A 16,570-nucleotide genomic window follows, 5' to 3' on the forward strand; every position below is an offset into this window, starting at 1 on the left:
CCCCTTGGTCTTGCAAACTTTACATGACCCAGCACAGGGGAAGGCCAGGGCCAAGAAGTAGGAGTGGGTGGGTAGGTAGGTGAGCAGGGGCAGGGGGAGGGTATTGGGAACTTTCGGGATAGCACTTGAAATGTAAATAAAGAAAATATCTAATAAAAAAACTTTAAATAAAAAAAAAAAGAAGAAAGAAATGTGATGATAATCCCCTTATAAGAGCAACTAAAGGGGGCTAGAGAGATGGCTCAGCAGTTAAGAGCACCAACTTCTCCTCCGAAGGTCCTGAATTCAAATCTCAGCAGCTACATGGTGGCTCACAGTCATCTATAATGAGATCTGATGCCCTCCTCTGGTGTGTCTAAAGACAGCTACAGTGTACTTACATATAATAAATAAATAAATCTTTGGACCAGAGCAAGCAGGGGCAGAGGGAGTGGGGTCAGAGTGAGAAGACAAAAAGAGCAACTAAGGGACATTAACATCAGCTTGCCCACATTGTTAGCTGGGCTTATCAAGCCTTTCATCTAATTTCTAGGCTCTCTAGGAGTTACTATAGCAACCATCCTACAGATGCCTCCCCATATCACTGCAAAACCACTCTTTTATATCCATGTCTGTTATGTTAGCAGACTTAATTAACTTTGATTAACATATTAATGGTGCTTTTGACTAATGATGTGCCCCATTGCTTTGGGAAGAAACCGGAAAAGACCTTGGTTCAAGTCCATCTTACTACTTAATCTATGACAATGATTAGGTACAGTGGGACTCAAATAGCTCAGTCTTCTCATTTACCTGGAGAGGCAAGTTGAATGACAGTTATGTTTCACTGGGAGCAGTGGGAATGCTGGCTAAGGGCATGCTTGCAATGCAGCATGAAAAGAAAGAACAGTTGCATGCCCTGTGCATGTTCTTCCCAGAGCTTGCAGGCCATGGTTAGATGGTCTTTTCATGTTTCTTTGGACTGTGATGAATAAAGACGCAAGAGAAGATGTGCAGTTGACACTTAAGTCAAGCTCTACCCTTCTATACTTTCAGTCATTACTAACCTGAAAGGAGAGACTTAAGTCTGCCTTCTACATCCAAATCCAATTCATTCTGCCCTACATCCTTGGTAGTGAGCATTTTCTTAGTGGCCGTCTGTAGACAACATTTTCATCTTCTTGATGTAGGGCATGGAGGTGAGATGAAGCAGGTAGATTTCAGACGAGGTAGAAAGGTTTGTATTGTGGAGACAAGCGTCTTGCCCTGGGAATATGAACCTTGGAACATTCTCCAACTCATTCCACATAGGCATTCCCTAGCTTCCCCTAGGCATCAGGACAGCACTGGCTGAATAGAGGATCAAACTGTCCACATGTCTGCTTTGAGGACATTTAAGTTAAATTTTGTCTGCCCAAACAAAATAAGAAAAAAACATCATCAAGGCATCCATATAGAAAATTATAAAGAGAAAAAGTCTCGTTTCAAATAACTACAGATTCATGTCTTGTGAAGAGTGGAAGAGACATCTTTTTAAAAGAGGTATTCATGTGCTAGTGAAGGGTTAAACTATGCCCTATGTGTTTCAGGCAAAAAACAATAAACCAGGTACCAGTCAACTGCAAACATTGAGTAGGAGACACATCTACATGTTACCTCATTTGATTACGACAGCAGGGATGGAGCTTATCAATGACATGTGGCTGGCCCAGTTTCTCATGACCATTAAGTGACAAAGCCCAGCTGTATAGTACAAGGCTGTGATTCAAAGTATGTGAAAATACCCCAAAATGTAAAATATCACCAACAGCTCTTATGTTGTAACTCCTCTATAAATAGTTCCCTGGCTATTTCTTGACTTGGTATAATGCAAGCCATTCAGCAATATGATACAGATAAATATTTCCTTTTTAAAACATTGCACAAATACATGATTTCCTCCCTTTTCCCACCCTTTGGGAGAAATAGGAAAACAGCAAAGTAATAGGAACTTAGCTCCAAGCGATAGATACAAGCTTTCCTGTCCTTTCAGTAATGACTAGAGTCCCCAGTTACTAAGGAGACCATAACAGACTCCATTTGATTCAAGCACAAAACTTGGGTTGCCCAGCTAGTGAATGCCAAGAAAAGCAAAGGAAAATATTATCATTGTTGAAACCATTTGATGTCCCTGACTAATAAAAACACATTGGCAAATTGAATTCTTCAAACTGCCCAAAGGGCTCAGTTAAAGCTATGAATTAGTACCACACGGCAGGCAGCTCTGTCTGGAAAGGGGATGGGTAGGGAAGACAAAGATGCTAAACTGTTCTAAAGGAGTGTTTAAATAACTAAAAGTTCACAGTAGAAACCTTGGCAACAAGTCTAGGCTTGTTGTTTGTGTTGTTGTTGTTGTTGTTGTTGTTGTTCAGTTTTTAATGTAAATTTAATTTCTCCTAACCTTTTCCCTGTAGCTAAATAACAAAGTTAATGTTTTTGAGTTATATCTTCCATGAACTCTAAATGAAGCACAGGTCTTATCCAGCTTCTCACGAATACCAAGTTCATCTTTAAAATGTCCCAGGTGACTCCAATACCCCCTCAAGCTTCAAGGCTGGCTTCTCCTTATCTGTCCTGTGCCCTTTCTGTGAGTGAGAAGAGCCAGAGGTGGAAAGAACTTGGAGGATAAGCCAAACTCTGAATTACCTCTTGACCCAGCTTCCAGAGTTACCGTGGGCCTGCCTGGAGATGTTCCTCCTGTCTCTGCTTGATCGTTCCCAAAGTGGCATATCCTCGCCAGGACCCATCCCACCTTATTATGGATGCAGTTCTGATTGTTGGGAGTGTTTTCACATGTCCTGCCAAAACCTGCCTCCTCATGTTTTCTCCCCATTGTTCCTCATGGTATCTCTAGAACAACATGATTGACTCAACTTCCTCTCCCCTGGAATAGTCAGTCCTTCAGATAACTGGAGTCAACTGTCATGACTGCCCTTGGATACCGTTTTTTTTTTTTTTTTTTCCCCCTCTCCAAACAAAACAGCCTTGATTTCCCTATTAGGTCATTAGTCAAGCAGACAATGGTATAATAATAAGAAAGGTTGACACATCACTTCCAGAAGAGAAGAACAATATAGTTTAAAAGTTATAATTTTTTTAAAAGTAAAATGTGTTAAATGAATGCTTGAGAGGTTGAGGGCATAGCTTAAAGGTTGACTCATTCTTACTTTATGCAGGGATCTAAACTCCAATACCAAGAAATAGAGACAGAACCAAGATAGGGAAAGGTTGAATAGCTTAGTTGCTATTGAGAGCACTGTGTCTATACCTTGTGCTCTTGTGTTCTACTGTCTTGTCAAAAATACCAATGTGACTTTAACTAATGAATATCACTGTCAGCTCATGGTTATATTTCACCAGTCCTCACTAGGTTGCCCTTTTTTATTATTTTGCTTAGCTATAATCAATGACTACTTTAAGAAACAGCTTCTAAAAAAAATAACTTGTCTTCCTCCAAACAACTAGAAAGTGAATATAGACCATTAAGAATTAATTAAATGCTCACACATCTATAAGGAAGTAAGATCTTGAGTTTGAAGCCATCTTGAGATACACAGCACGACCCTGTCTCAAAGAAGGAAAAAAGAGAGGAGTTTTCAAAAGGAGTCATGAGGAAAGTAAATCTTCAATTCTTAGTTCATCACCAATATATATATTTTTAAAGCCCAAACATATAGTGACACTGGAACCTTGTCCTACTGACCAGCATCTATGTATCAAGGCTCTAGAGTGATCCCTCTGCCCTTCTGTGTCTCCTGCCTATTTCTCTGCCAGTTCAGTACTTGCTCTAATTTTGTGTGTACCTTGCTTCCATCAGTACATCCAATCCCCAGTGCACTTCATTTTAGACCTTTTTCTACCTATAGCTCATCCTCCCTTCTTTTCCCCTTTCTATACCTATCTCTTCATCACCTCTCCTTCTTCAGTGTTCATGTCTGTCTTCTCCTGTCTTCAAAGTTCTGAATTGTAAATGCATGGTTCTGAATGCAGAGTACTCTTGGGAGAGCAACAGAAAAAGTCAGGAGGGACCGAGTGCCTCCCAGGTGCCACTGCTGCTGCCCTGGAGTGGACAAGGTCTTTAGGAACAAACTGACAGAAGCCAGCTCCTGAGAGGAGGAGACACAGATCAGTAGACAGCTGACTGAGAACATGTTTCCTGACACATTCCCTGAGCAGCCCAGTCTCTTCTGGAACTGATCTATTTCTCAAGGCGAATCATGCATGGCTTCAGTGATTAGCTTACTCGGGATCGGAGAAGAAGGTAGAAGGTTTTACTGGCCTTGATTTCAGCAGCCAGCCAGCCAAGTGCACAGTTCCTGATAATCAGGGAATGTGTCATTGTGGAATGAGGAAGGCTACTGAGAAGTGAGGGTACCTGGGCTGTGGACGGCCAGGGGTAAACCCTGCCATATACCACCTCTCTCTCAGGTTCCCTGGAGAATGGCTCCTTTGCTACAATTCCTTTGAATCGGTCTTTTGCTTTTAGCCATCCTTAAGGCGTTAATTAAGATTTCAGGATGTTCTTATCCTGTGTTAAGTCTGAAAGACAGTCCATCTCTGTTTTTATTTCTCAAGCCAGGGTCTCTTGTAGACCACCCTAGCTCTGAGCTCTGATATATAGTTGAGAATAGCCCTGGCCTGATACCCACACCTTCAGTAACCAGGGACTGCTGGGGTGATGGGCATGCCAGACTTGACAATCTGCCTTTGACTTATGCAGGAAATAAAACCCTTGCCTTCATGCATCTGCCTTCCCACTTCCCTACATCCCCAGCCCTATAGCCTGTCTTGAGAACCTGAGAGCGGTGTCTTTCTCTAACCCTGTGTTTGACTTAATTGACTTCACTGGCTTTTCACTCTGAGGGCTGACTCCCAGTGACCTGAGTGCTTGCCCTTCAGAGGCCAGGGAAGAGTAGGCTCTTTCATTCTGAGCATTCCTTTCCCTATCTCAAGATTGGTGTCCGACAAGCAATGTTATTTGTTCATTTTCTGGGTTTCTTAATTATCAGCCACAAAGACTTGGCAAGGTGAGCTGCCCAGTGGAAAGGCAGCTACCCAAAAGCAACAGGACTGTGCAAACGCAGTGCTTGTCCCAACAAACAGTGGCTCCAACTCTGCCCAGAAGTCCAGTTCTGACAAACCAAATCCACTTTGGAATCCATAAATACTCAAAGTGAATCCTTAGTTATGGAAATACCTCCCAATAGCGCTCCCAGGAAGGTTCCGACCTGACCTGGTTCCTGTATTTACAATGCCACAATAAATATCTGCAAGCATCTACATTTCCTCACTTTCTGGTAACGGCATGTATTTCCAGAGTCTATTTGAACACAGATAAAATTCAAATGTGTTGGGGGACAGGACGCCTAATCAAGGCTCTGGTTGTGAGTCTGCGCACAGACTGGGGTAGAAACCTGATACTCTGAGGCATTAGCATCTTTAGAGTAAAGGCTAAATGACAAGAGGAGGTTTTCTAATTGCCTCTATTCAAAGTAAACAAACCACAGGTTTCAGATCCAGATTGGACTCCCTCCCCTCCCTCCCCCTTGAAGAGAGTTAAAAAAAAAAAAAAAAAGCTGAGGATGCAGAGTGGAATTAGATGAAGTGTCCTCCCTAAGAAGGGCTTCAGAAGCAATGTTTGCCCAGACACCATTAATTCCTTTTATCCCTTTGATGTGTCTGCCATCTCCAGTGACAGGAAATTCTTACTTTTTTTTAAGAAACTAAAGCACAAAAAGGCAGTGAAAAAGCTACAAACTGATTTGGCAATAGCTAAGCAAGAGGCTGCCATCACTGTCCTGGAACTCAATGAGAAGATCATGACACTCTGTAAAGGAAGGCCTTTCCCTCAAGGTCAGTATTGCCACGTGACCGGTACACATTGGCCCCTCTTTCTGGGAGATGCATATAGACTGCTTGGCAGCAAAGCGAAATGCCAGGTCCTGTGCTTGGCAGCATTCTGGCCTAGCAGGATGCTGGCCCGGCCTGGCCTGGTTCTGTTAGGCAACACAGGAGTTGAGGCAGCACAGGAACTGTGAACTCCAGGCTGGATTTGCCTTTGACCTTTTGGCAGGGAGATAATGACTATGCAGCTGTAGAGGGAACATCTCTGTATGTGAAGAGCTGGGCTAAGATGCATCTAAGAAATGTCACTGGAGAAGCTGGGTGGCAGAGAGGGAAGGGCGGAGTGTAAGCAAAAGGTCAGGGCACTCCAAGGCCTGAGGCTCTAGAATGGGGCCAATAGTTTGTTAAAAAATAAGTGCCTGTTGGCCAAGACAGGCACAAAGAAAGAAGGAATTATTTCTTGCCAGCAGATGAAGCAGGAAACAACAGGGAATGCTATTTGGGAATGAAATCTGGGTAATTCAGAACAATCATAATAGCTATATAGGTGTGTGGGCATGTGTGTATATACAGGTGCATGTGAAAGGCCAAAGGCTGATACCAGGAACTTTTCTCTATCGATTTCTCCTTGTTTATTAAGATAGGATCTCTTAATGAACCTGAAGTAACTGTTTCAGCTACACTGGCTGGCCAGCAAGCTCAAGGTATTACAGACATGTGCCACTTGGCCCAACATTTTATATGGGTGGTAAGGGTTCAAATTCAGTACCGTGTACATTAGTTTTTAAAGGTTTTTGTGGTGGTAGTATTTCAGACAGGGAGAAGGGCATTGCCTAGCCCAAGTTGGCTTTGAACTTTCAGTCCTCTCCCATCGGCCTTCAGATGCCATGATTGCAGGCATAGGCCACCATACCTGGCTTTACACTGATTTAGAAAAACTAAAAGGACTTCTGCTATCACGAAACTATATACACACCAGGAAGGGCAAACAAAACAAAACAAAAACACCCAAGGTGTCCTCAGTAATAATAACTCAAGTTAGTATTCAATAGTATAGAATTTCGCACATGCATCTCAGAATAACTACTGGATACGTATATAGACAGACTCCATTGGAGTGACCTAAGCTCAAAGATGGTCTTTGGTCATCCCAAGTTAGAAAGGAGCAGGCAGCCGTGGGCAGGTAGCCTCAGGGCAGCAGCACACTAAAGAGATGTACTCTCAGTGTCAGTAGACCAAGGACATTTTCTCTTTGGTGTATAGCAGCTCTTTTCTGCCCAGTGATCTCAGGATAAGCTCTGGTTCCCAAGGACAAAGGTCGTTATTTGATGTGTGCTCTCCCTGCAAAGCCAGGAACATGCCATTGTCCTTACCCTGGCTTCCTTTCTTACTCATAAGTAATGATGGAAAAAGAGAGGCAGCTTGGGAACAAACGGAGAAGGAAGCAGTGGGCGAAGTGGTGGCCTCAGAAAGGGGACACTCCCAGCATCCCGACTCCATGGTAAAGTCTTTCATATGAATTTGGTTTTCTTTTCTGTTTCCTTCAGTTTTTCAAGACAGGGTTTCTCTGTGTAGCCCTGGCTGTCCTGGATCTTGCCCTTTAGACCAGACTGGTCTCGAACTCAGAGATCCTACTACCTCTGTCTCCCAAAATGCTAGGAGTCAAGGTATGTGCCCCTACTGCCAGGGTGGTTTACATCTTCAGTTCTGAATAGCCATTTCCCAGAATGCAACAGATTGATGCATCATCACATTGTTTCCTCAAAACACACAGAAAGACAAGTATTTTCTTTTTCATCAAAATAGCATAGAAAAAAACATTTTTTAATTGCCTTTTGACCAACATGAGTACTCACAAAACTCACTAGAGAATGTTCTTGTCAACTTAAAGGTCATTACATGGGGCACCATCCCAGAGTTCCAATGGTCACGGAAAAGAAGACAGCAGTCATGCTAGAACACTGGAGGACAGACTCCAACTTACTTGACACAGTCGTTCCACTTCTCAGCTGCTTGGTAAACCTGCTGCAGAAGTGTTATTGCCACCTATCTAGTTCCAATTCTTTTCACTTTGGCTCAAATGGTATTTTGTGCTCTTTAGGACTCAGTTGGGTTTCTAAATAGTTTACTTTTAATCACTTGTTTACAATTAGCATATATGTTGTTAGTTATCACGATATTTTCAAGTCTTTAAGGGCATGGGGTGCTTCCTTCATTTGCATATCATCCTTGTGTAGGGGCCATGCTAATCCTCTATGGCTCCAGTTTAGACGACATGCTTCTGAAGTAAGTACACCTTGGATATCCTAATGGGTCAAAATTTAAATAATATTGAAGGGAAGAAAATAATAAACTGCCTTTGTGATCTGATACACTGGTAAATGATTATAAATACAATTTTAGAAGCCATTAAAAGGCCTATTGTGGACCCACAGTTGCTTTTATTTGGTGAGAAAACTGAATCGCTGGACTGTTACTAGGTTATTTATTTATTTATTTAGGCGTGTGACCCTGTGTGAATGTATGTACCATGCATGTATCTGCAGGAGTCCGAAGATGCCTGATTCTCTGGAACTGGTGTTCCAGGCCACTGTGAGCTTCCATGTGGGTGCTGGAAACCGAACCCGACCAGACGCAGGTCTGCTGCAAGACCAGTAAGTGCCCTTAACCTCTGAGCCACCTTTCTACCTCCTTTTTAGTCAATATTTATTGTGTGAAAGGATATCCAGGCGCTTTAATGGCTTGTATGTAGCCACAGAGCATCTCTCACATCTCTCTCTCTCTCTCTCTCTCTCTCTCTCTCTCTCTCTCTCTCTCTCTCTCTCTCTCTCGTGTGTGTGTGTGTNGTGTGTGTGTGTGTGTGTGTGTGTGTGTGTGTGTATGTGTGTGTGTGTGTGTGTGTCTTGTCTCTGTCTCATGTGCATGTGCACATACACATTTAGACTAACAATATTATCTCTTTCTCCATTTTCTTGGATCTCTTTGTAAAATGTTTGTTTAGAGCTCTCTGGTCAGGTGGCAGATGCCCCAGGCCTAAGGGCTTAAGGAGAAAGGGTGATTTGTGATTCTTGGAAACAAATCAAGAAAGATCGTACTGTGAGCTAATGAAGTGGAGTCTCTGGTACCCTAAGGACACTCTTCACCGTCCATCTCTGCTTCTTTCTGCATTGAGACTTCCCTGTCTCCATAGATCTTAGCAGAGGAGAAAAGCCAGACGACAGGCAGCAATGATCTGCCCGTATCACCTCTGATACAAAGAAAAGCAGACATTTCCCTAGCAGTACTAGTAAGGAAAGCATCCAAGAGAAGACTGTCTAACTTGAGTTGGGTACCCATTCCTGGGTATTCCTGTGTGGGCAGGGCTGGGGAAGGATGGATGGATGGATGGATGGATGGATGGATGGATGGATGGATGGATGGATAAGAAGGCATCCACCACTGGGTGGCAGGATAGAGGGAAAATCTGGTGGGGAAAGAGTCCTCTGCATGGCAGCTCCCACTGGAAAGCACAGAGCTGGAGAAAGGGATATTACATTTCTGGAATGGAGAAGACAGACCAGTACCTCTACACGGTCTGCTAGTGGTCAAATTAAAATATAATCAAATACTTTCTGAGTCGTTCATCCCAGGGATGTCTGCACTTTAAAAGTAGTTTTTTTTGTTTTGCATTGCTTTGTTTTTATCTATCAACAGAAGACACACACACACCCCCATGCTCCAGGAAATAACTATCTAAGTGGCATAAGTCTAGACCCCACAAGAGCTGAAGTGAAGTTTGAGGAAAGGCATCCCCTTCTAGCCTCTGTTGGTGACACAGTAGCCACCTGCCACTTTGGCCTCCTTATTATAACAATTCACACTGAGCGGAGGGGAGGTGTTGATTGTGAGTAGCAGGTCGTGGCACAGGATTAGGGTGGCAGTGCTTCTCTGTCAGAATTACACACTGATGCTCACAAGTCTAACAGATTAGTGGAATATTTCCAAATAAAACAGAAATCCCTGCTACCTGCACAAGCCAGTTTTTTCCTTGTTTGCTTTGTTTTTGAGGTAATCGGCTTGCCTTTCGGATCAGAGTGTGTGTCCCAGAATATTAGGAATATCTTTATGCATATTCATATTCGAATTGAGAGAACAGTAAGAGGCCAAGCTGGTTTTTTTTTCCTTATACATGAGTTCAGCTGAGAATAAAAACACCCTTGTTATAAAACTAGCACAGCAGGAACCTCACAGCCAGAGTCTTTGTTGGTTTTCTTTTGTGCACATAGTCTCTACCCAAGGCAGATTCCTTTGGTCATTTCCAGAGCCCCTCCCCTGCAGCGCTTACAGCTTTGTTTACCACCAGGAAAAGCTGGAATCTTAGTGTGCTAGTGTTCTCAAAGACTAGGTGAGTCTATTCTTTAAATCACAATGTGTAGGAACTGAACAATCTTTCTGTTCTTTGCTTTAGTAAGACTAAGTTACTCAACTGGGGAAGAGGGGTTAAGGTGAAGTAAATTCCTGACGGGATGGCTTAAGGGGGAAAGATTTGTTTCAGCTCATGGTTTCTGAAGTCTCAGCTCATTTGGCTTCTTTGTCTCTGGGCCTGTGGTGAGGGCATCCTGGCCACAGAAGACTCTTATTTCTAGGCAGCTCTCTGGATGAAGGCTGGGGTAGAGCAAAGGAAAGAAGGGTGTGGCCAAGCCAAGTCTGCTCTCAAAGCCACTCCCAGTGACCTACTTTTTCAAACCAGTCCCCTCCTCCAGCCCCTCCCAACCAACCGTCTGTTCAAACTGGACAGCGTCCATGGATTAAACCATTGGTTCAGTTAGCACACTTGTAGCTAATCCTCCCTAGAAACGCCTGTGGGTATGCATCTCTCTCTCCATTTTCACCAGAGTTACTTTACAAAATATCTTACCTACCCAGTCCTGCTGTTGAGTGAGTGCAGTCACTTGATAGTGTGTAGGTTCCTCTTTTTAACCAAGAGAGATATTTCAAGCTTGCTTCCTTAAAGGAATATACACTTTGTTTGGTTGGTTGGTTTTTGTCTTTTAATTTTTTAATTAACTTTTCTTATGTGACACAATGACCAATGACCAGCTGGCCTGGCTCTGTCCTCAAGAGTTATATAAACTCTTAAGCCATCTTTTAACTTTCCTCTTATTTAAAGGACATTCTCTCAGTGACACTGGTATAGCCCAGCACAGACACTTCCTGGATTCAATAACTGCATAGAGCCAGCCACTTTTGAGGGGAAAACTTGTAGTAGAAGTAACATTAGCCATATTTGTTGGGAGAGGGGGTTGTAATAGAAGTAACATTTCAGTTTCAAACACCGAACAAACTCATCCCATGACTTTTGGGAATAAAACTGTTGCCTTTCTATATTCCTCAGAAAATTGAGGGGAAAACTTTTACCTCAGATGCTTTGGGCTAAACCTCCCTTGCCCTCATCAAACATCTTCAAGATCAAAGCTCCTGTAGAAGAAGTTTAGGAACTATGATTGGGAGACAAAGAAAAGGTCCTAATGCTAGATATGGCTGTTCCCCCTACAGTTTATGCGTTAAACTGCTCGGAAATGATGATCGTACTGAATCATTTTAATTAAGAGCATTTAGAGAGTGGTCATATTGATAGTTATGAGACTGAGTTCCATCTTGAATAAGTATCCTGTGTGTAGAGATTTTGAGCAATGGCACCCTGTGCTTATCTACAGTTTTTTTCTCCCGAAGGCTGTACGTTCCCTAGACCAGGGAACAATGGCTTGACCAAAAATGTTTACAGACACCTTTCTTTCTGAACAAAGTGTCCTATTTTACCAGACAACCCAGAGTTGTACCAAAAACTGACCAGGGCAACCCTAGGACCTCACTGTGTAAATCACTGTAAATTTTTTCCAAAGCACTACTGAATACCTGTGTCGTTAGATGGTAAGGGGCTCACTCTGTTGTCTACTGAGAAGAACAGATAGGTAGCCTGCATTCCTACTGCCTGCACAGGGGGCCTTTACCTAGATAGATAGATAGATAGATAGATAGATAGATAGATAGATAGATAGATAGATAGATAGATAGACAGACAGACAGAAAGATAGATAACAATACTTAAGGGAAACAAAAGAGGATTTCTCCCCCAGTAGGCATCAGTCCCCAACACGTTTGCAGAAAAAGTCAAGCAGCACCACAGAATGTTCTCCTACAGACAGTCGCTCCTCTGAGGTAGGGTCATTTCTATTTAGAGAAACAAGAGGCAGCACCTAACAGCAGGGAGGCCGAGAGGGCACAGGTATGATAGCATCAAGAGGTGGTGTATCCCAATATAGACTTTCCAGGGGGCTAATATGTCACTCACAGAAATGGATTCATTTAGACACTATGGGCTGCCCACTCTCTCCACCAAACTCATTCCCAAACTGACGCACTGAACTCCAAAGCCAAAGCCTTCTTGCTGCTTTTGGAAGTCTCTAAGAGGTTAGACAACAGCCCGAAGGGTCCCCGACAAAGACAAGCAATCCGTTGCACAAAATCCCAAGAAACAGAAGTTGCTCCATCCAGCCGAAGGCTGCCCCCTAATGTGTCATGCACAAATTAAGGATGATGTTCCGTTTCAAAATGACAATTCAGAGACCTCCAGGCACACAAAGGACCAACAGATAAACTAGGCCTAACTGGGGATTTTTTATTAGCTGTATGTGACAGGAACTGAAATAAAACCAGTCAGGGCAGGAAGCAAAGTTTTAGCTGCCAAGGCTGGTGTGGAGGCTGAGCCCTGAATGGGAACTACTCAGCTGGTTCCTCTGTGGGTGTTGGCCCCATCTAAGGCAGACAGCCTGGGAACCCGTTCCTAGCCCGTCCTGGCTCACGGACCATCCTGACCATCTGCTCTTCCGGCCTGCGCAGATCAACCTTCCCCTCCTTTCTGTGGAACAGAGCATGATTTTCCTCTGGGGACCGTTCACCTATTCTCCGTTATTCTATGGAACTGACAGGCTAGGTGACTTCTCCCTTGTAGAGAGTTTGAATGCAGGTTGGCCAATTACCAATCCCTCTCGCTTTTCTTAGGGACCTTGAATCTTGAACTCAGCTGACACTGGCATGCGGTGGGATGGGGGATGGGGTGGGGAGGTGGGGAGTAAGAAGGTGGGGTATGGGGAGAAGAGAAGGGGTAGGGAATGCCATGGACACCAGACACAGCACACACATAGAAAAACACTAGAGCTGATTCTTCTGGAAGCTGGCCCCTGGCCACTGAGGAAACTGTCTAATGATTTCTGGTGCCCATGTCTCGGCTGGGGCCTCACACTCTTTTTTCCCTTATCAACATTTTCCCTCAGTTCTAGCAATCTTAAATGTTCTTCAAGATTAATGCTATACATTTTCCTAAGATGGTGAGTATTGGCTCTCAATGTTTGTCACCAAGAAAGCTGTACTTTACATCCAGTTCTAGGGAGCCATTTCTTTTGTGTCGTCGGTAGAGAAATGTCAGGGAAGGGATTGGGCGGTGCTTGAACTGCATTGATGTTCCTCAGCCAGCTGTCATGGCCAAGGTGACAGGGTGTTATCATAGTCCACACCTGAGCCTTGTGCCAGAAGGCTAGGGCCCAGGAACATGATCAGATAAGAGAAGAGCGGGAAGCTTTTGAGGCTAAAGAGAAGTACACCTGTCACGGTAAAGAGCAGAGCCATTTGCTGTCCTATTAGGAGAGAACATGGTGTCTTCTCTCTCTCCTTATCAGTTTCATTGCTGTTTAGTTAGGTTCTTCCTTTACAAACATTCTTGAAATCCATTTCTTTTCTAGCGAGCAGAAGGTAAGAAGATGCACTCTGAAGCCTTTCTCTGGGAGCCAGGATTCAGTTGCTAAAGCAGCTGTGGGAATTGGGTGACGTCAGGCCCCCTCCGTCCTTTGTTTGGGAGACTAATTTTGGAAGTACAGCGTTATCAGGAAATGGTGCTCCCTTCCTTCTGTCTATCCCTAAGGAGTGCTTCATTTCCTTTTTCTTTCTTTCTTCTTTTTCTTTTTTTTTTTTTTTAAGTCTCTTGGGTTCTATATCCAGAGAGGTTGGCGGAAAGGGCAAGCATGAACTAAATGTCAGACAAGGCACGTGGGAATGGGAACGGGCCGTGATCAGCTGCCAAGACTTCCTACTTCTTCGTGGTCACTGCCGTGCCTGCTGCCAGAACACTGCTAACCACACTGCAGCTGAGAGCAGGGGAGAAAGGCGCTCTCTTCCAGGAAATCCACTCAGCAGTGTCTGGCACACCTTCATCAAATGACAGCAGATGGATGCTTTGGAGAGTTTGGGCTACAAACTATCATCAAACCCCTCTTAAAACCGATGCAGCTGTCCCTCCTTCAGACCACCTGTTAACCAAGTAGAGAGTATAAGTGATGCCCTCTCCTTTGGCTCCCCAAGAATGTCCTCTGGGTTTTATTTGGGGACTTGATGTTTTCAATAAGATGCGGAGATTGGAGATTAATCACATTGATCATGTGGGTAAAATGGCTTAAAGGGCAGATGTTTGAAGGAACACAGGCCCATCAACTCAAGTATATAAAAGATACAAAAAAGATATAGATAGTAGATAGATAAAAAGAAAGAGATAAAGAAAAAGATCCCTGATTCGATGTGACAAATGGGAGAGCTTGGTATTCACTTCTTGGATGAAGAGTTGACAGCCTCGTGACACATACTGGTCTAGAAAGAAGAGTTGGTTTTTAAAGAGGCACTATCTGCATCATACGACCTTGTTATACTTCAGCTTCCCCAATCAAGTGCAGTCACACAGGACACATACCAAGAAATAAAGAAGATCTATAAGGCTGGGCTATAGCTAGCTCACTAGCAGAACACCTGCTTAGCATGTGTGAAGCTATAGACCAGTACAGTAACAATTTAAGAAAGACAGGGGCTGAGGAAAGGGGAGGAGAGGGAAGAGGAGAAGAAGGGAGGGCAGCAGAAGGAAGGAGAGGTGAGGAGAAAGAAAGTAAGAGGAGGGTAATAAGCAAAAGGACAAGGAAGGGTATGTGTGAGTAGTTGCTTAGGGTGTAGCTGAATCTGCAGAAAGTGTTAGCCCATGCTGGTGGGATAAATGAAGCCTAGAAGATAAACCATCCACTCTGATCCTCAAATGTTTTCCATCTTCCCAGGACCACTGGCTGGTCGAGCAGGCAACCTTCTAGGCCCACCCAGAAGTCCTGCCACAAGGCTGCATCATCTCCACTGGGGCCCAACTGTCAAGAGTCAGCTCCACAAAGAGTGGCCCAGATGTACTCTGGGGGTCGCATTTTCCACCACTATTCCTAGTGAACGAGGAAGGAATCCTGTCCAGAGTCCAGAGACTTTTAAACGGAGTCTGTCAGCTAAATGAGGGAAGGTTCTCTAGCAACAGTCTGAACTTGGATTCCTATAAACTGTCAACTATAACTCAGAAAAGTGAATTTCTGAAGCCAAAGGATGCAAGAGGCAGTAGAAAAATGTGTATAGGTGCCATGGGTAGAAGAAAGCAAGAATACCTAATTTCTCAGAGGCAAACAAGTACTTCATAGTGTGTGTGTGTGTGTGTATGTGTGTGTGTGTGTGTGTGTGTGTGTGTGTGTCTTTAGCTATGTATGTATAATTTAAAATTAATTATTTAAGAATTTCATAGATTCATATAGCATACTTTATCAAATTCAGCTGCCTTGTCCCCATAACTCCTCCCCACTCTATGTTCTCCTTTTTGTTTGTTTATAACTCACCATACCCAATCCATGCTGGTCAAAGACTGATGGGAGAGGGGTAACTCACTGGAGCATGGTCTACCTTTGAGAGTCTGGACCCACCCCTTAAAAATCTCCTGACTCCCACTCCTCTATCAACTATGGACTGCCAATAGTTCCTTATGTGGAGGTGGGGGCTCAGAGCCCTTCCCTCTCCACGTTGGCATATTGACCAGCGTCAAAGAGGAGAAGAGAAAGTTAATTCTGAAGCCAAATATAAGTGGCCATGGCCCAGGAACACAGGTTTAGGTTACTACAAATTTCCTGTTCCAAGATGGAAACAATTGCATGAGGTTTTTGTACTGAGAACAATAACAACATCAAAAACAAAACCTCAAGTCCATTGGTGGAAGTATTGGTGAGGTGGGCTCTAGCAGTGTGGAGAAATCTCAGCTACAGCTTTCACACTGTTAGCTTTTGTGTTGGTGGAAGCCAGTAATCTGCTAAATTGACAGATTTCAAGGGTTTTTTAATCTGTTAGTCACAGGGTGTTAGGTGCTATAGAAGTGGGAAGAAACTGCTATACCAAGTTGCTAAGTAAGATTCTTTTAAAAGCCAACTAATTTCTAATGTGCATTTATCTTATTTGCATAAGAAAGAATGCCACAATCAGATAGTGTTTATTTCATTTTACTTTATATATTAATGAACTTATACAAAAAAGTTCATTTGCCTTTTTTTCTTTTCTTTTTTTCATTATTTTCTCTTTGCTCTTATTCTTTTTCTTTTTCTTGAGACAGGGTTCCTCTGTGTACCTCTTTCTTACTTTGTAGACCAGGCTGGCCTCAAATTCAGAGGTTTGCCTGCCTCTGCCTCCTGAGTCCTGAGACTAAAGGCAGCCATGCCAGTGTCATTTGCTACTTTTAAAAGATAGTGTACTGGCTAGTTTTGTGTCAACTTGACACAGCTGGAGTTATCACAGAGAAAGGAGCTTTAGTTGGGGAAATGCCTCCATGAGATCCAGCTGT

The 16,570-nt window shown here is 43.5% G+C and overlaps 1 protein-coding gene and 1 pseudogene across 1 annotated transcript in view; one reads left to right on the plus strand and one right to left on the minus strand.

The window, feature by feature from the left end:
* Positions 1–16,570, plus strand: part of Ccdc192 (coiled-coil domain containing 192) — a 191,811-nt gene that overhangs the window by 122,428 nt on the left and 52,813 nt on the right. Inside the window, 1 exon segment of the mRNA XM_021214973.2 lies at positions 5,739–5,871. Within this exon segment, the coding sequence (XP_021070632.1) occupies positions 5,739–5,871 (133 nt within the window).
* LOC115065575 lies at positions 8,055–8,155 on the minus strand (annotated as a pseudogene).

This window comes from Mus pahari, chromosome 15 (assembly GCF_900095145.1).
Source record: "Mus pahari chromosome 15, PAHARI_EIJ_v1.1, whole genome shotgun sequence".
Lineage (NCBI taxonomy): Eukaryota > Metazoa > Chordata > Mammalia > Rodentia > Muridae > Mus > Mus pahari.